This window comes from Catharus ustulatus, chromosome 1 (genome assembly GCF_009819885.2).
Source record: "Catharus ustulatus isolate bCatUst1 chromosome 1, bCatUst1.pri.v2, whole genome shotgun sequence".
Classification (NCBI taxonomy): domain Eukaryota; kingdom Metazoa; phylum Chordata; class Aves; order Passeriformes; family Turdidae; genus Catharus; species Catharus ustulatus.
In genome coordinates, this window is record NC_046221.1 from 125,839,591 (window position 1) to 125,860,126 (window position 20,536).

A 20,536-nucleotide genomic window follows, 5' to 3' on the forward strand; every position below is an offset into this window, starting at 1 on the left:
ATGAAAAGACCTGGAGACAGCTGCTACATTTGTAGTGTCTTTCAGTCAGTAGATTTTCCCAACATGGTTATTCCATTGTGAAAATAATAACCTCACCAAATATTTTATCTTGCTTAAAGAGAGTGTTTTGTTTTGGTGTCATGTCATGTGTGTTGCCCTGTCCCACCCTCTGATAATTTAATTTGAGATATTCTACTTACAGTAATTTCACGAATACAAGCCGCACCAATTTGACCAAAATTTTGGTGGAAACCCGGAAGTGCGGCCAATATTCCGGGGCGGCTAATACATTAACAAAATTCTAAAAGCTGCCAACACGGAAGTGAGAGCCCGCGGCAGCCCCAAGCCAAGCTGGAGCCCGGCCGGCCCCGGCAGAGGTGGGAAAGCCTGGCAGAGGCGGGACCAGCAGTGTGGGGGGCGGGCGGCAGAGCCTGAGCCAGCAGGGCGGGGCAGGGGGGAGGCAGAGCCCGGGCCAGCAGGGCGGGGGAGCCCGGGAGAACTGGGGCTAGCAGTGCAGGGGAGCATGGCAGAAGCAGGAAGGCCGGCGGGTGGGGCTGCCTGGCAGCGGGGGAAGCCCAGCAGAATCGGGGCCAGCAGCGTGGGGGAGCCCGGCGGTGCGGGGGCCTGCAGTGCCGGCCAGGGCGAGGAAACGCGGCGGTGGTGCAGATGGGAGGGGGCGGCCGGTGAGCCCGGCGGCGGCAGCCCGGCGGCGGGGCTAGCGAACGCGGCGCGGCCGGCGAGCCCGGCGGCGGGGCTAGGGAACGCGGCGCGCCGCGGCCGGCGAGCCCGGCGGCGGGGCTAGGGAATGCGGCGCGCCGCGGCCGGCGAGCCTGGCACCGGGGCTAGGGAACGCGGCGCGGCCGGCGAGCCCGGCGCCGGGGCTAGCGAACGCGGCGCGGCCGGCGAGCCCGGCGGCGGGGCTAGCGAACGCAGCAGCGGGGCGGTGCTGACGGGAGAGGGGGGCCAGTGAGCCCGGCGGCGGCGGCAGCACCACCCGGCCAGCCCCGCCGAGCCGTGGCGCTGAGCTGGGCCACCCGGCCCCGTCGGCAACCATGAGCGGGCCGAGCCTTCCTGGCCCCGCCCCGAGCCAGTAAAGCCCGCTATGCCGCGATCCTGTTACTAATTGGCCAATTTGTGAAAGCTGCGCACGGATTCTCGCAACGAACGAAAGTGCGGCTAATATTCGGGGTGCGGCTTATCTATTGACAAAGACAGCAACATTGTCGAGGCACCGGGGGTGCGGCTTATAATCCGTGCAGCTTGTATTCGTGAAACTACTGTAATTATCTTTGAGATCTTGATTTAAAACTGTAAGGCCCTCTGCTATAATTGTGTTGGTAGGGAAGATGAGAATAAGTGCAATACCTTTGGAAGTGTCTTTGGAATTTAGATATTTCACTCCATGATTAACATGATACTCTTGTATGCTCTTATAATTCTTTATGTATTGCCAGAAACATTCTGTTTTGTATGTAAAATTGAAACACCTGAATCAAACAAGAAGCTCATGAGCTTTGGTCATATAAAAGTAGGCAAAGTTGTAATTAGTGACTTTCAAGGTAGAGTCATTTTCCTTTTAAAGTCCTTTTTTTTTGAGGACATGGATTACATTTTCGTATTGCTAGTTAATGTTTGTTGTTTTATAAAACAGCCTTTAGAAAATTGTCTGGTCTCTTTATAGAAGCATCTGCTTGTAAACTCCATTTTCTTGGAATCCAACTGGTCTACAGAAGTACTCTGTGGTCAGGGGAAGTATGTAAGGATCAGTCTGACCAGGTTTTCATTTTTTAAAAAAAGAGTTTTTTTGGACTGTAAGCTTGAAAGTAGATGTTTAGAAAAAGAGCTCTGCTAACTATGTGGGTTTTTATTAATAGGAACAGTGGCAGCTGCAGCAGGTCTCCACCCTGGCCAGTGCATAATCAAAGTGAATGGAATTAATGTCAGCAAAGAGACTCATGCCAGTGTTATTGCTCATGTCACAGCCTGCAGGAAGTACAGGAGGCCAATGCAGGTATGGCTCATTTGGTGCCCTTGCACATTTTCTTCTAGGTTTCTCCTTTTGGTCGAAGTTAACAGTGTGGTGTTTATCTCTGTTAACATCTGTTGTGTTTGGGTGGGATGAGAGGAAAGAAGAGGTGAATAAACCTGAAGGGAAGCCAATTGAAATATAAAAGCTGAAGATTGCTCAGTGTGATGTTCAAAATCTGCTTAGTTTCTGCACTGAAATAAATATCGTAGGTAATTTTTATATGGTGTTTTTAAAGGGCTGTTTCAAGCATTTCTGCAGTCCTATGCAGAAAGAATTTTGAGGTATATTCTCATCTTGATGGAGAGGGAATCTCACAGCTTGCTGCCTGCTCAGCAGCAGAAGAATGAACTGCATAAAACTGATCTCCCAGAATTTTGTTACACTTCAGCACACAGAGAGCAGACTGCATATATTCCATCCATAAAAGTCAGAGTTCTCATTCCCATTGCATTCAAGTCTTGAGAATAAGCATATTTTCGAGGACTCAAAATTTCCTTTTTTTAAATGCATGCAAATTTTGTTATCTTTGCCATGTTAGTTAAGGAGAAAGTCTCAAGCTTCCAAGACACAAATTCAAGAAGGAAAGCAAACCAAGCTGGATTCCATAATGTAATTTTCCAATTCTCTGCAAATTTTTCATAAACTGTGAACGAATATTATTAATTAACTTCACTAACTCTTCATGAATGTGTTTACTGAGGAGAAAAATCCAATTAAATAGTTGAATCCTTCTCCTACACCTACTGCATAGTAACAATATTTATATAGTTAGAACTGGGTCATATAAATACAATCTTTATGAAAATGTTCTTGGGATGTTTGTATTTAAATGATAATACAGAATTGAAATTGTTACACAGCGTATTGAGATCAAGCTCACCTATGCTTTAAAGGATGATGCACTCCAGTAAAGAGAAAATGTTCTGTTCACTAGTAGCAAAACTGGCTAGACTAAAAGATAAATTAAATTCATTATAGCTGTTTTGTTCTCTCTGTGTACAACTATAGACTTCCTATGGATATAAGAGACATTTAAAGACTGTTGATTAATATTGACTGGTGTGAATGCCTTGACATTAAAAAATTACTTTAACTTTGTATAATAACTTGAAGTTTTTTATATAAAATATTTATTTCAGTTTTAAAAAGTAGCTGATCATATTTCAGCAAATCACAGATAACTGAAGTTGCTCAGACAGACAAGAAAAACTTCATTTAAGATGCAGTGTTATCAAAAACTATGAGGGAATTGTCTAGACTGAAGTAAACGGTAGTATTCCCACAGGTGCAAAGACAGCTAAAGTTTAATTTCCTATTTGGAAATTGGGTGGGTTTTTAAAATTATTTCAAAAATGACTGTGGATTTCTCGTATTTTGTAAGTACAGTGCCTACAGCCTATAATTTAATTACCAAGAATATTGCAGTCTCTCCTGTGGTTCCCAATTGCATAATTGAAAGGGAATCTTTTTCTATTTCTTATATCTTTTACTTCTCAGGGTAAAAAGTCTTCCTAATCACCTGGAGGATGAAGCTTCATTTCAGATTCTTTCAGTCTATAGTTGTGTAATTTCTGTTGGACAGCGTTTATCTTCTATCTTGTCGAATAAAGAAAATTGAGACCAGTTTTTATTTCTTGTAATTACAATTTCTTTGCAGTGACAGTAATTATGATGTGATAGATTGATGTTTGGTTTGTTCTCCTGTAATGATTTTGAAGAAGGTTGCTCCAAGTCATATTGCATTAGATTGGCTGTTAAATTTTGGAAAAGAGAGTTCCAGTTTAAGTAGTTAGTATTTCCTGTTAGAGATTGGCATGGCAGTCTTAATGCTGCCAAGCAAGTCTGTTAGAGTCCATAACTAAGCATCAAACTTTGAGGTGGTTCAAGCTTCTAAGAAGTGTGGATTTCAGAAGTGTTCCTGTTGATCAACTTCTGCACACTTGTCTTCCAACAATCAACACAGTGCTCTGAAAGATAAGATTTCTTATTAAAATATTTCATGCCATTGAGTGAAAAGCAAGGCATAGATGAATCCAGGAAACCTAGAGAAACCATACCAATGGGGTAAAGATGGAAGCTGAATGTTGTATTTTAGCAAAGGATAACCGATTGTATTTGGTACTTTGTGTGAAGATTTTAACATTCAGCCTAAATTTTTGCTCTCCTTCCTTAACTTTGAATTCTTCCACAAACTTCTTTTTGAATTCAGATCTGTCATAACCATGTTATTTTTTCTGCTGTAGCTGTTGGAAAATGAGTGATTAACTAACTGTCAAGCTTGTTTTGAAGTGTAAGGGACAAAGAGTAATCTGGGGATGCCATGCTTGATAGGACCTTCCACAAGGGTATGATGGACATGAGGCTGACTTACAGACTGGGTAGAAGATGTAAGACACACACGTGGCTTCTTCAAAGGTTATATGACCCATGTATGCCACCATTCCTGTGCTCATGTATCAGTCAACCACAGAAGATGGTGGAATTCTGGAGCCTATGGTTCTTTTCTTTTGGAGGAGTGCAGGGGGGTGCTAATCCATGGGAAAAGTTTAAAAAAAACCAAAGAAGTATTACTACACTAGTAAAATATTTATTATAAAGGCAAACAACGAGGAGGGCTCTAGTATAGGTTCTTTGTGGAAGTGGCACATGGGTGATAGGTTAGCATGACATTCTCTGTCTTTGGTTGATATTCCATAACATTTGCCATCAGCTTTGTGGATGCACAGCAGATTGAGCAAAGCAAAAATTAGTTCTTTTTTTCCCCCCCTTGGTTTCTTGGAGAAAAATATTTTTCAGTCTGCAATTTGATTTGAAATGTCTTAAATTATTTTTGGCAGAGACATGAAAATTATGGATGTCATACTGTCACAGACTTCATACGGTCTCATGACAATATATTTTGAAATAAAAAATAACTTGCCAGAATTCTTAGGATGGTTCTACACAATGCCAAAATTCTCTGGATTTTTTTTTTAACTTAGGTCTTAAAAATAGTGAAATAGTTGCTGTCAGTTGCATTTGCAAAGCTTTTCCTAGCTGTCTATTTTTTGTTGTTTTTCTAGCAAGATTCTATACAGTGGGTTTACAACAGCATTGAAAGTGCACAGGAAGATCTTCAGAAAACAAACACCAAACCCTCTGGAGATGATGGAGGCGATGCCTTTGACTGTAAAGTGGAAGGTATGTGATAGTTGTTTGATCTTGTTACTGAGAATGCTATTATAATACAAGGAAAATGTAGGCTGTGGGTTTGTTTGCAGAGGGAAATTTTGAGCAGATCGTAAGATGTATTTTACATAAGGATTTGCTTTCTTGTGTATTCTAAACATACATATTTAACATGCTATTCTTTGAAAATTACTATCTTTCCCATTTAGAGAAAATAATTCTGTGAGCACTTGGGGGAAAATCTGTTTATTTTCATTTGTAAGAAACATAAACCTAGGCATTACCCGATTTATTTTCACCACTAGTAATCTTTTATGACAATCTAGATATATTAGTCATTACTGCATGGGAAATAAAAAAACAATTATCTTTCAGATTATTTTCAGGCAATTAACGTTTAGATAAAACTGCATTCATATGCAACTTATAATTAAAGAGACAGTCAACATGTGAACTGTATTTATGTTCTCTTCATAAAGCAATTATTGTGGTTTCATTTCTGAATGCTGACAGTTTTCATAGTGATTTTCTCCTTCTTTATTTAGCAATTCTCAGTTTTTCCCTTTTTGGGTCTTTCTTAATGTTGCTGGATTACAAATGAAATGGAATTAGCCCCCTTTAATAGCTGTTTGTAAAGAAAGAGTACTGCCTGTTTTGCAGTCCAGTATTTTAACATCTATAAATCTACTGGTGTTCTGATTTTTATATTGTTCAGCCAGGTTTTTTAATGAATGTTTTTCAATAGAATGATCAGAACATATCTCTTTCTAGAATATTTGCCTGTGTCCTTTATAGTTCATTTAGTGGCCAGGGCTGATGGACAACTGATTTGTGTCACTTTATTTACTCTAGAAGTAATTGACAAATTTAACACTATGGCAATAATTGATGGGAAGAAAGATCATGTGAGTCTGACTGTTGACAATGTTCATCTGGAGTATGGAGTGGTTTATGAGTATGACAGCACAGCTGGAATAAAGTGCCATGTCTTGGAAAAAATGATTGAACCAAAGGGATTTTTCAGTTTGACTGCAAAGGTATGAAATTTTTTTTTAATGTTAATGCTTATTGTGTTTAATACTAATGGAGAAACTTGTGTCTTTTTTTACTCTTATGATTATATATCTTTCATCTGATACCTTATAATTGGACACCTTTATCTCTCTGATGTTTTGGAGAATGATTGTGTGCTCAGGAAACAAAATGAGTTATGTTGTCATTATAAATTGAGCCTTTAAAGCTAAAAAAAAAATTAAAAGATCTTCAAAGTCTTCAATTCTTCCTGCCTCTTTCCCTTATTTCTGAATTATCAAACAAAACTCAAAAGAAAATCAAAGATCCATTGAAATATCTATAAAGGTTTTATACTACCCTCATCCCTTCAACATGCCTTTGATTTAGTTTTCTCTCACCATTATAGCAAGGCTTTAGTTTTTGCTGACCAGTACAGCTTTTTCTGTGCCCTATTTCCTGGCCTTTTTATGCAGAATATACAAGACGATAGCACTTCATTTTCTTTTATGCTTTTTCAATGTTTTAGTATTCTCCAAAACCAAAGGTTTTCTAGAAGTAATGAATGAATGAATGAATTCAGCAGCTTTGCATAATATGTGCTGATTAAGTAAATACAGCAGATAATGTATTTCAGAGGAGCCATAGTGGGTTATATTAGCAGGAAATTAGTAGGAAATCCATTATCAGACAGTGTCATGAGAAGCCAAGCAAAAATACTTATGGGTATAACTTAGCAGGGAATAGCTTTAAGAAAACCTCTTTGCATCCCAAGCTTCATTCATTGTTGTTGTGCACCATTTTCTGTAGTGTTGTCAGGCTTTTCAGCTTTATAAGAGATGATTAGTAAGGCGAAATTTCAGTCAACCTGATTTCATAACATACTTCTCTTGTTTTTATTATCTTAGATTCTTGAAGCACTGGCAAAAAGCGATGAACATTTTGTGCAGAATTGCAATAGTCTCAATTCCTTAAATGACGTGATCCCCACTGAACTTCAAAGTAAATTCAGTGTCATTTGCAGTGAGAAAATTGAGCATATCTACAGAAGAATCTCTAGTTATAAAAAGGTATGACCTAAGCATGTCCTAAGCTTGATTATATTTGTCTTTTAAGGGAAAAACAGGGGAATGTGGTACAGTTTGAATAACTCTTCAGAGTGTCTATGGTAGTGACAAAAATGTGACTGAAAGTTATTTTGAAGCATGAATGCCTTAATTGAGTAATTGTGTCAATTGTTTTCAAGCAATTCTCTTTCTTATCCCTTTTTTAGGCATTGGGTAGTTTGTATTTTTTCTTGTTTGCTGTGTCCAGTTATAGACACAATCAACTGCATATTTCCACAAAAGGGCCATCATTCTTGTAAATGCCTTAAACCAATACTCTAGTGAATTTGCAGATGTTAACCAGAAATGTAGCAATAATAACAGAACTTTTTTTTTCTTTCTAGCGCAACTCAAATACCAAATTTTAACCCTTTTATTCAGCTTTTAGGCCCTAGCATAACTGTTAATAGCAATATCTCTGTAAATTATTAGCTTCGCTTGGTTTAATAAAACATAATAGCATGGAAAAAATGGAGAAGGTGCTGACTTTCATATGCTTGAGATCTAAATTAATGATATGTGAATGAACAAATAGCCTAGACTATGACCTCTAATTGCTGTCAGTGCATTTCTCTACAGTTGTTTAACCAACCAGAGTGTAAATGAATCAACCATTTTGCCATTTGCTAATGCACACTCATTTTCTCATCCAGACTCCTAGTTCTTCTCTCATGAAACCTAACTGTGGGGATGTGAATTACTTTGAAGTAGGTTCAAAATGGCTCCAAAAGAGTGGGTTTGCCCTGTCTTACCTCATTTGGGGATCTGAATTATGACATTTACAGACTGGTCTGTTCTGAGAGATTATATATTAAAAAATGAAAAAAAAAAAAACACCTAAGGAAAAGAAAAGTGAATATAGAAGCTTCATACATTTGCAGACACTGCATTTGAAAGAGTAAATAATGATTTTTTTAGTTTTCACAGCAAAAGTAGGAAGCACTGTTAGGAATACCTGTATCTTCAGTAGTCCCTAGGACAAAGGCCAAAAGGCAGCTTGTCAGACTTTTCCAGGTGCTTTCTAAAAAGAAATGGAGTAAACTGAGTTGAGTCAATGGAGACATCAAAAGAATTCTGATACTGCTTTAGTAAACGTCTGATCTCTTCATCATTTGCCCCATTTACAAAGCTCTATATTTCCAATTTGATTAAAATTCAAAATATCTTTCTAAAAACAAAATTCATTAGCTTTCAGATTAATAGTTACTGTTCAAGCAACATGCAGGTGATTTATATGTTTTCTGTAGCTGAAAAATTTGAGTATGATATACAACCTCTACAGAGGAGGCCAAGACAGTAAATCAAATTTTGTTGTGTTTGCTGGATGTGAAAAAAAAACATCCTCAGGGAAGTTTTCATAGTTCTTACACTGTCTAGAAGCAAGTATTTTTGATACAGACTGCACTTAAAATCTCATCTGCTCAAGAATCAGTAGTTTCACAGTTACAACTTTTAATGACAATTAGTAATGCAGTGGATTTCAGGAATAGATATGTCATTTTCTTGGCAAGGTAAAGGTAACCATAGTTACAGGAGACTTTCAGAGTGCCTGAGCCCAGCTTGGCTCCTGGTGTTACTGTGAAAGTTCGAATTCTATAAATAAAAGTCTCGTAGATTTCTGCAGTTCCTACTATTATTATTATCAGAACATTTTGCTCTTAATAGACCTCGGTTCCAGTGCCATGAGTCCCAGATGTTTCTCAACACATATATGAAAAGAATTTTGGTCCTGACTTATGACCTGATTAAATCATAGCCAGCATTTGGTCTCTCTGGAGCAGGATGTGTGGGAGATTGAGACATGAAATATGCAGAAGCATTTTCATCATTGAATGTCCTTAGTATCCTTTTTAACAATTTGTACATTCTTCAACCTTTGAACAACTCCATAATTGGATTTCTTGTAACGCTCCAGATCTTGTTGTGATCTAAAGATTTAAATGTAATTATCCCAACAAGTGTTCATCAGACTGAAGTAATATGACACCAAAAATAAACAGAAATTTAAGTCCCAGTACAGAAACATCTTACTTTGCAGAAGGCATGTGTCTTAATTCAACTGAAGTGTTAGTAAAAAGTTGACTGATTCAAATTTTTGCTGACATTTATTAGTGAAGAAGCTGTGCAAGTTAACTTTGAAAATATTCTTATGCATGACATGAGCAGTAGTTCATAGCTGAAGTAGGTCTGGGCAATATTTTGACTGGAGAGATATTGTAATTAAAATACTGATTACATCTTCTCAGAAAAAATTCTTCCCTAACAATAAGCTGCACTGGAAATGACACATATTGACAAAAATCCTACTTGCGACTGACAAATCTCTTTTCCAATTGAAGAACTTGATCGCATGACTTGATTCTGAAAGTGTAGCTGCTGAGCATCCAGTTCAGTCTTCACCATTTTGGGTTCACATCTTCTCATCTTAAAAACCAAGTAACTCTAAGCCTATTCATGGCTCTGCACAAAATGTAAGATGTTAGAGTCAAGGAATGTGGCTAAGCACTGTATTAGAATTAGACCATAAAAAAAACCACTCCTCATTGCTGAGCTGACATATAGGAGGGAGAAGAGGTGCTGGGCTGGGAAAGTCTGTAAAATGCTGCTTTTGCAGTTTTTATATACTAGTGCACATCAGCTTCCTAATGTCCCTCAAAATAGAAGGATGGTTGAGGTTGGAATGAACCTCTGCAGGTCTTGTCCAGCCAACACTGCTTAAGCAGTGACACTTAGAGGTGGCTGCCCAGGACCATCTTTGAGGAGGGAGATCTGACCTCTCTTCCCTGAACCTCTCTGAGCAACGTGTGCAAGTGCTTGATCACCCTAACAGTGCAAAATTGTTTCCTAATATTCAGAGGAAACTCCTGTGTTTAAGTTTGGGCCAATTGCCTCTGGTCCTGGCCCTGGACACCACTGGAAAGAGCCTGGCTTTGTCCTGTTTGCACCATTCCTTCAGGTATTCACATACATTGATGTGTTTCCCCTGAGCTTTCTCTTCTCCAGGCTCTCAGCCTTTCCTCACAGGAGAGATGCTCCAGTCCCTGAATCATCTCAGTGGGCTCACCTTCACTGGGTTCTCTCCAGTATGCCCATGTCTAGTTCTATGAAGCCCAGAGTTGGACCCAGGACTCAAGGGGAGCCTCATGGGTGCTGAGGACAAAAGCAGTGTCACCTCCCTCCAACCCCTGGCAGTGCTTCTCCTAATGCAGGAGGATAAGATATAATTTAAAAAAGACTTTCCAGAATAGGAAATCCAGAATTCATACTTTTCTGATTTTTGTCTTCATTATAGCTTCAGACAAAAATTTCATGAATTTTTGAAAAATACTGGCTTGAAAACATTGTCAGGTGTTTATAAATGTCGTGAGCAATACAGCAGTTCCAGACTTGCTCCCCAGAAAGACACTTAATATTTTATTACTTTCCGTGGGAAATCAATTCTATTTCTCTGTTACAAAGCTATTTACTAGTTAAAATATCATTTGCTTCAAAAAAACCCAACAAACCCTTGAAAATGAAAAATGAAAAATAGTCTTCTTTACCTTTTAGAGAAAGATGGGAATTACAAAGTCAAGACACCTTAAATCAAGGGTGACTGAGATATTTTAAGTTTTTATTTTCTAGTCAGGTACACAGGTCTTGTTAGCTAAGTGCGGACACAAGAACTGATAATCAAAATTTGGTTTTCTTTCTTACTTCTAGTTTTCAAGAGTATTAAAAAACAGAGCTTGGCCTACCTTCAAGCAAGCCAAGTCAAAGATTTCACCACTTCACAGCAGTGACTTCTGTCCAACCAATTGCCATATCAATGTGATGGAAGTGTCTTACCCTAAGACCTCAACTTCCCTTGGTAGTGCCTTTGGTGTACAGTTAGACAGCAGAAAACATTCTTCCCATGAAAAGGAAAATAAAAACACTGACCAAGGTAAGTCAATTGAGCTTGAGAGAGCTACTTGCAGTGCTTCTGATAGAGTCTTAAAAAGTAATTAGTTTAGGTTCATAGCCAAAATATTAAGGACAAGCCTTCTTGAAATCACTCTACTTTTGATTCTTAGTTTTATTTAGAAGCAGAATAAAGGGTAGTCATAATTTCACAATAACTTTTTCCTAAATAGCTTGACTTTGAAATGCAGATAAAATGCAGAATTAAATAAGTACATGATTTTTTAAACAGAAAAAATGTTTCAGTGTCTGTTTGGTATTTTACTAACTTGAAAATGTGTGTTGAATAAAAGATAATGGTGAAATCCCTTTGGATTATCCCCAGGTAAACTGAATCCCATGATTTATGTCCAACATACCATTACTACTATGGCTGCCCCTTCAGGACAGTCCCTTGGCCAGCAAGAGGGCCATGGTCTGAGGTACCTCTTAAAAGAAGAAGACTTAGAAACACAAGATGTCTATCAAAAATTGCTGTTCAAATTACAAGCTGCGCTGAAAGAGGTGGAAACCTGTGTCTGTCAAATAGATGAGTAAGTAAATGCTACCATCTGGACTTGCCTTTAGTTTTTCCATTGAAGATAACGATAAATCTGGGAAATGCTTTTGTTTAGCATAGGAATCAATGCTGACTTCAGATAGAATAGAAATAAAGAATTTAAGTGCAGGTAATGCTGTATTTTGATCTTTTTCGCAACATGCCTGATTTTTTTCCCCACAGTTTGTAGGTTTTTTCCAGTTTGTGGATTTTCTTTATAATGTAGCAAAGTTAATTAATTTGAAGTGAGGAAAATGTGACGCACACAATGTCACCTATGATTTCACTAAGAATGGAAACAAAGGGCAGAGGTATAAAAACAGCTTTTATTGAACTCTTCAGGTGTTGCTGAATAGTCCCACAAATTAATTTTTGGGTAAGGCATTACTCACCTATAGGGAGACCATTAATTTGTTAGACATTTTTCAAAACCAAATTGACCTTGGGGAAGAGCTATGAATTTAGGGAGAGCCACCCTTGAGTGATTAGGACACTTGGCTTGAACGTGGGAGACTCAGAGTCTCATCACAGTTAGTCCTAATTCAGGACAAGGATTTATAACTTGCTTTTTCATTTGCAAAGTGGGTTGACTCCTGGGTTATTTACTGTCTTGGGATAAAGATGAAGAAGGATAAGAAGTATTTAGGTTTTGAAAGATGAAAATGATGAAAACATGAGAAATTAATTTTGAAAATATAAACAGCAAATTTTTTTGAGTTTAAAAGACAATATGTTCTTTGAACTCTTTAAACTGTTGATCTCCATTTTAGAGAAGTAGTGTATCATTGTTTCTCCTGTTATCTTGAAGACTGTAGCGTGATTTGTCCTCTGTGTGCTTAAGAATGGGATTTCTTTTTTTTACTGTTCTTGTAGTAATACATAACTGTAGTGTGTCACATACTGCAATGAGAATGAAAGCAAGAGTTGACTCAGTCTTTTCAAGAAAATGTTGTTTCCAGTGCCTTCACATAGTTCTGCTAATTATCAAGCTGAAGATGAAGTAAACTAATTGAATTCATGATAATTTCAGCGCTTGGATGCACTTAGAAACAACTGTCTTTAAAGTCTGTGTGGTCTCTCTTCCTCATGGAAGTAAGAAAATTATATATGGGATTTTAGTCAGTATTTCAGGAAGTTCCAGTTGCCAGTATGCCACACCTTTCCTTTTTACTCCCTTGAGCATGTGATGCAAAAGCACAGGAAATTCTGAGCCTTTTTGTGTACAGGAATATATGTACATCTATACATATATTCATTTTAAGAGTCATGCAGTTTTGACAATAAACACAAGGGCTCACTTTTTTTAATTCCTAAATTTTCTGTACACTGACCTTGTAGCTGGTCTTGTATAAGGTACACAGATGTATTTAACAAATTTTACCTTTGGCTGATTGGAAGACTTTTCATGTTTTATTCCTCATGGACATTTAGTCTGCCAGTGAGTAATTACTGTAGAGGAAAGCAGTTCTATAGAGGAAACAGGATAGCCAAGAGACCTACTTATAAGTGCTGAACAGGGAAGAATGTGCAACTCAGAAGTATGTGCTGTATTAGAACGTAGATACTAATTGACCCTTGAGATTTAGGATTTAAGAAACGAAAGATAGTGTGACACTACATAATCCAGTGGCTGTACTTTAATTAGAAATTTTCGTACTTAAACATCTGGGAGGAAATGCTTGAACATACTAATTTTGTGGTTTTTATAGAGATAATTTTTCTATTGTGGCATAGTAACAATAAAATTGATGTCTTTTTTTTCTGAATTGCTTGTTGTCCTAAACAATCCTTACTATTTTAATATTCTTCAGGATAGATAATATGAACATGGTGTCTATCACAATTTTTAATTTATGTTGATATTGTGTGACAGAAAAATTGGACTACTGAATGACTGTTTGGTACCCTTTATACTTACTGTTGCAAAACTTCCTCATTCATGTTTCCAGAGGTCTCTGCTCTGTGTTGAGGTCAGTACTGGTCTGTGTTTCAGCTCACAAAATCTTGGGGCAGTGTTATCTGCTCAACCTCTGCTGTCTGCTAGTGAATTGAAAAATGAATGTTTCATCTGAAGAGAAGGTCTGTGACAGCCTATGGATAATGGCAAGGGAACATTTAAGAGAAGATTTTGTACTCCTAGCATTGTCTGCCTAAGAGTTTATGTGATGGTTTGGTGGGATAAGTGATATAGTACTGACAGAGAGAGAGAGAGAAATACACGCAGAATATGTATCCACATTCCAGAGGCTCTCAAGGCTCCACTGTGCTGACATTCAAGTAGTTTAATGGTTTCCCAATAATCCTTTGGTGGTGCTGCAGATACCCCATGTTGCTCCTAGGTGTTACACAGAAATAAGTCCTTTTTCAAATTTTCTGTATGGTGGCTCTGTTGTTCTCGGTTCTCATGTGCTCAGTGCTCTTCCATGATCCCAGCTCTTTTTTGGGAAGATGTCTTTGGGAGCATATGAGAGGCTTGAACATTTTTCAAGCCTTTGAGGAGTGAGGAAAAGGCAGAGAAGGTCAGAAGTTGCAGAAGGGTTTTGTTACTACCATTTTAAATTCTTTGACTGACCATAGCAGGTTTTGTTTGTCAGGGTTGTGTTGACTTGAGTTGCAAATAGGAGTAATTCCAAAGGTGAGAATTTTTGTTTAAGATTTAAATTGCTGTTTCATGGAAATACTCTTCACAGATACTCTCTGTCTGTTAGTTACTATTCACACATGTTTCTCCTTTGAGAGCTAGATGTGTAAGGTAATTTTGTTTGAGGTAGGCCCATCTCTGCAGAAAACGTTTTGTGTTGTGTTTAAGAAGAAAAGCAAAGTATATTTAAGCATGATTACTGGGGAGGGGATGTATCCAGGTTTTTATTTTAAACTTCCTGGACTGATTTTTTAAGAGCCCATCAGTAACCTCAGTAACTTCTTGCTCCAGAACTTAGTAATCCAAGGTTCCATCTTTCGTTCATGGTAGTTCAGAAAAACTTTTCCTAAGAAAAAGAGCCTGCCTACTGAGAGAAATGGAATAACCCCCTAAGGAAAAAAAATCTAGCTACCTTAATCAGTCTTTTACTGAGCTCTTGGCAGCAGTGACTAAACAGTCACATAAAAGAAGGAGATATAATAGTCTGTCTGTCTTGACAAATAATTGCTATGGGGAAGATATTTTCAGGAGCTGAAATTGCAGTTCATTATGCTTGTTTCTTACTCTTGATTATTTTCTTGCAAAAACAAAACCCCCAAGAAGTTACTAGAATGAACTTTTATTTTTAAGTGAATGACAAGAACAAGCAAAATTATAGATTTATCTTTGTCCTTGTCTTTCAGCAGGTAAACTATATTATCTCTTTGGAATGTGCAGCGTAAGAATGATCTGCCATGAATTTGTTTATTTTTTTTTTATTCCCTTACATATTTCTTACTAAGAAAATAAGTTTTGCAGGTATGAAGAACTGATTTTCCTAGGGTTTCTGCTTCCATAACATATTTATTTTAGGACAAGTTCAAAACCACATACGCTCTAGCACGAGATTGACACTGAACACTGATGTAAAATACGGGCCCTGTCTCTCTTCCTGTACTCATGGAATTATGCTTGCCATTGGCTGGAAAGTGACTGGAAAGAACTGAGTTGTGATTTCCTACTGAGACAAAGTGTTAAGGCATAATGTAGCCAAAAATATATCAGTCTAGTGGAGGGGTGAGTTTAAATTCAGGTGAAATTATACCTTTAGTATAATTTTTCTGTATTCTAGTTGCAGTTCAGATCATTCAACTATATGAGGGATAAAATCTGCCTATACCCATCAGCAGCAAGAATTTTATGTAAGATCTAAAATGTCTGGATCCTACCATGTACTTGGTAGAAAGTTTTCCAGTTGACCATTCTGAGAGCTCCTTCAATAAAACCCAGCTACTAAGTAATTCAAGGGGAAAAAAACCCAACTTATTTCTGTCTCCTCTGATTTCAGGTAGTTAACAAGTAGTTTTTGCAAAAAAAATGCTGCTTTTGAAAACCAAGTATTACTTTGAAAATGTGATTTTAATGGCGTGTTTAGCAATAGGAATTAAAGGACAATTGCCCATTATTGCTGTTCTGATCTTGAAAGTAAATTAGAGCATCTCAGTATGAATTAATCATCCAAGAATATGAATTTTTCACTGCCAGTATTTCTGCATGTTCTAAATGTAGCAATCTGCACTCTCTCTGTTCTCTCTTCTTGGCTGGATGTCACTTTTGTGCTCGTCACAGACGCTTGTATATTAATCATCAGTTTTACTAGTGATAATGGCTTAGACACTTTGAATGTCAGGAAGTACAAGGAGATGTTAATAAAGATCTTTAAAATGCCCTAGTAGAATAGTCTGTGGTGCACACTGGCTTGTCTTGTACAATAGTAATTGGGAAAACACACACTTTTCACAGACGTACAGTTTCTTTCATTTGTTTTCTTGATTCTTGCTAAGAAGTGCAGGATTCATATTTAAAAATAGTTATGTTAATATGCAGTTTGACCCCAAGTGTACAAAAATGTGCTGTATTTTCTCCAGCTGGAATCATTGCTTTTCATACATGATTAAGTATTTGGTAAGGTTAATGGGTTTCACTGTTAGACTCTCTAACAACAGAATGTGACACTTCCTTCCCTTGTTTCAAATAGATATTGACTGAATTAAGATATTCCCTTCAAATTTTATAGAATGATAGTTGAAGGATGATGATGAGAAAAGTTATCCTATTGCTATCTCACTTTTGAAAAACTGAAATGAAAAATGAATTTGCCTTTTTGTTTTTTGTGTTTCACAGCCTTCTTTCTTCAATAACGTATTCTCCCAAATCAGAACGTAAAACACCTGAGCCTTTAATACCAGCAGACAGTGATAATGAAAAGGGTGAAAGGAATGGGAAGAAAGTCTGTTTCAGTGTAACAGGTGATGAACAAGAAGATTCTGGTCATGATACCATCAGTAACAGGGATTCTTACAGGTAACTTTATTAATAATACTTTTATTTTTCAACTGAATCAAATATGGAAGTTTGTAAAGTACCAAGTGGTTATGAAGACTATTAGAATATGATTCTGACATTACTAATGGAGGAGTAACTATCCTCAAGATGTGTAAAATAAAGTCTTATGAGTACAGATTAGTTATTACATCTTGGTTGCCCAAAACTGGATAGGGTATCACAAGCAGATATGTGACACTTTACATAAGGTACCTGTCTTATAAAAACCAGAAATAACTTGTTATTATGTCTCCAACAACAGACCAAATATCTACCATGGAAAGCAAGATGATAGAGCCGCCATTCTTCCTGATCCAAAGAAAAACATACTGTTCATATATATATCAGCATATATTTCTCTCCTCCTTTGCTCTAAATAGTGTAACATCAACTCACCTCTAGAATTTGTAATGCATCATGTTTACTGTGGATTAAAGTACTAAGAATTTTGAAAAGGAAGGAGTAATTATAGCATGTATAGTTCTTATATAGATTATACTCTCTTGCTTAGAGGGAATTGGTTAACTACATGATATTAAAATTAAATTTAAATTTTATTTGCAAGTAACATGAGGGCTCATTATTTGTTCAGTATCATAGTTCATTATTATGCTCAGAAATTAGAATCTCAGTAGGTTCATAATTCTTCTACAGAACCCTGTGTTGCTGAGATCTCTTTCTAAGCTATATTTGATTACTGCAGCCTGGTAGATATGAACTCTTCATCGGAGTAGAAAGAGAGCCATACAGACATAAATGCACAGATAATTTGCACAGATTAAGTTTGTCTTGTTCTTGATATGGTGAACACACAGGCAAAGTTCATGGTCCAGCAGAAGCGCGTTTAGAGTTTCCTGCATGTTCATGATGCGTCAAACTGACTGTTCATGAGCTGCTCCAGTGATGTGTGCTTGCTGCTTTTGGGAGGTTTCCCAGCTGGCACAGGATTTGTATGTAGAGAAAGAAGGTGTGACCCAGGACATGAGCATCTCTTCATTCAAAATATTTTCTTTATTCTGATTCTTGTCCTTTATAGTCCATTCTGGCTGTGTAGGAATAATAAAACCTAGGGTTCCACATACAAAATAATCATAAGATTTTTGCATTAAGGACAAGCGTTGGAGTGAGATTAGAATTATTTTTCTTTGCTTACATAATTCTATTAGTCAATACTTAAAATCTCCATCTCTCATAATGCCACAGTGATTATTAGTGAAACTGTGTGGCTAATTTCAGCCATTATAATGCTTTCATTTTCTGTAGTCTCCTTCTGAACCTTACAACACAAAAATCATGCAGAATGATACAGCAAATACATCTAATCTGTTTCTCATTTTCCTGTGTTTTATTTTCTCATGCTTTGCACAATCCTGTTTTAATTAACCTTCATCTCCCCTTTGGAGACTTTAATAAGTGAATAGAGTTAGTTAGAAAACATTTCTTAATATCCAGCCAGAAATTTTTAATACTCCTTGGGACTGTTCACCCGCTATTAGGAACATGTTGTTACTGATGTCTTTTCATCTGCTTAATGGTTATGATTGTAATTACATCATATTGCTTTATTTAAAAGTTTAACTCATTCACTTACCTTGTTGACTACAGGTCCAAAACATGTATTTTAGCCAGCAAATGTAAGTCACTCTGCCTAAATTAGTGAAAAACTGCTTCTGTATCTACACAAATAAGGAGCACATGTATAACTGCAGTGTTATTTTGCGAATGGATGTTTTAATCTTGGTGAATGGGTACACCCAAATAATAAAATAAGACCCATATCATTATGTATAAACATCCCTTAGGTACACTTTTACATTGTCTTACATTCACTTGGGTTTTTAAGACTCCCTCTGCTGGATAATTACTTAAGCATTTCCTGCATTGAAATGAAATTATTTTCATCTGGCTAAATAATCTGAAGACTTTGAATTCAAATCTTTCTTCATAGGATTTTTAGTACAAAAGTCTATGACTTACTCTGGTTTTGCTGCAGGAGTAGGTATATCTCCATATATTTTCTGTACAGAGCAAATTGTTTTTGAGAGAGAAGAGCAGGAAAAAACCCACAAATTTAAATCCCAAAATCTCCCCATTAGACCAATGTGGATGAAATTTTGTATGCATGGAAGTTTTGACTGAAGCCACAGATGTAAATGGCTGTACCTCTCTAGAAAACTCAACAGCTGAAAGAGATAGGATCATGAACTGTTTTGGCTGGTAAGGAAAGTAGTTTGTAATTTGACTTTTGGTGCTACTCAAATGAAGCAAATCTCTTGTAAACCCACAGTGAGACTCTGTTATGCAAGTTGTAAAGACTCAATGTTTATATTAGCTATGGACCAGGAGAAAATGTGCAGTAACTAAAACATTTGAGGCTACAGATTCAAAAACTGCCACTCATGCAAGAAAAGTTGGTTGTTTTGCATTCAAAGTCTGTAATACTCTTCTGCAAGTACTTGTTCACAGGTAAGGGGAGGGGAGATAATTGAAGCATCTATTTTGGGAATACAGTCTTCTGAGTACTACCAGGACTGCAAATTAAATGAAATACTAAGCACGGGGATTCTTTATTGTGTATAAAGAATTACACAGACCATCTCATCATTAAATTGAGGATGAGAAAAGAGAAAGAATTTCCATAGCTTTTTTTTATACAGCCTGTGTTAAAGGACTTAGCTCTATTTCTATTTTGTTTTGTGTTTTGTTTTTCAAGTGACTGCAACAGCAATAGGAACTCAATTGCCTCTTTCACCAGCATTTGTAGCAGTCAGTGCAGTTCTTATTTTCACAGTGATGAAATGGATTCAGGTATGTTTGGAAAAGTAATCTATGAATCTGTCTTCTGTTTCTTTTATTCAATTTTATCATTTTCATTTATCTGGCAGTTTTATTGTTTTTATTTTAAAAATAGCATCCTCTTTAGTAATAGAAGTATATAATTTTGCTTCTGCCTAGCTAGTGCTGCACTTAGGAATCCTTCTGTAAAAGATAGCCAACATTCCATTATGTCTGTGAATAGACTGTGTTAGAGCTCCTGGAGTCACTGCTTTTCATGTCTTTCATGTCTTGACAGTGCATTGTGTTGCACAGAGTAAGAGCATTTTAGGTGAGTGTGGAATGCTCTCCTAGCCAGTGTCAGCACCTGGACTGCAGGATATGGCTGTGTGTGTTTGTAGGAAGGAATGTGAGACCGCATAGAGGCACATTCTTGTTTATGCCATGACAAATTAAATTTAAGTAATTGCAGCTGCTAATAGGAATGGGATGGAATTTAACTGCATGGAGAAGGAGGTCATATACTCAGGGACTAATAACAAAAAATATTTGCTCTAAGCTGGGAGTTTATCATTTGGGAATGATTTAGAAAAAGAAATAACTGAGCATGTTGGTTGAATATGCCCCACCAGTGAGGCCTGGCCATTGAGAAGGCAAACTTTTATTGCTCGTTGTACCAGGAGAGATATTTTCAATTGGAATGGGAAAGTATTAAGACATTATGCAAGGTATCTGGGATACCATGTGAATAATGCAGAGTAATGTGAGTAAGACAGAATTTAATTTCCAGAAATGATATACACTTACACAGCTAAGCTAACACAGAGTAAAGGATGAAGGACATAATGAGTTAATAAAAGAGGAGACCCAGGGTCCATATCTTCAGCTTAAGATAAAAATGAGCTGATATACTCTTGTGCAATGTCCAGCTGAAGTACCAGCTGAGGTTCCTAAAAGAACAT

The 20,536-nt window shown here is 37.3% G+C and overlaps 1 protein-coding gene across 1 annotated transcript in view; it reads left to right on the forward strand.

Moving 5' to 3' along the window:
- Nucleotides 1-20,536, forward strand: part of PREX2 (phosphatidylinositol-3,4,5-trisphosphate dependent Rac exchange factor 2) — a 173,962-nt gene that overhangs the window by 90,455 nt on the left and 62,971 nt on the right. The window contains exons 20-27 of the mRNA XM_033054999.2: nucleotides 1,875-2,011; nucleotides 5,092-5,209; nucleotides 6,050-6,234; nucleotides 7,117-7,278; nucleotides 11,017-11,239; nucleotides 11,582-11,789; nucleotides 16,599-16,778; nucleotides 19,513-19,607. Of these exons, the coding sequence (XP_032910890.1) occupies nucleotides 1,875-2,011; nucleotides 5,092-5,209; nucleotides 6,050-6,234; nucleotides 7,117-7,278; nucleotides 11,017-11,239; nucleotides 11,582-11,789; nucleotides 16,599-16,778; nucleotides 19,513-19,607 (1,308 nt within the window). The remainder of the gene's footprint in view (nucleotides 1-1,874; nucleotides 2,012-5,091; nucleotides 5,210-6,049; nucleotides 6,235-7,116; nucleotides 7,279-11,016; nucleotides 11,240-11,581; nucleotides 11,790-16,598; nucleotides 16,779-19,512; nucleotides 19,608-20,536) is intronic.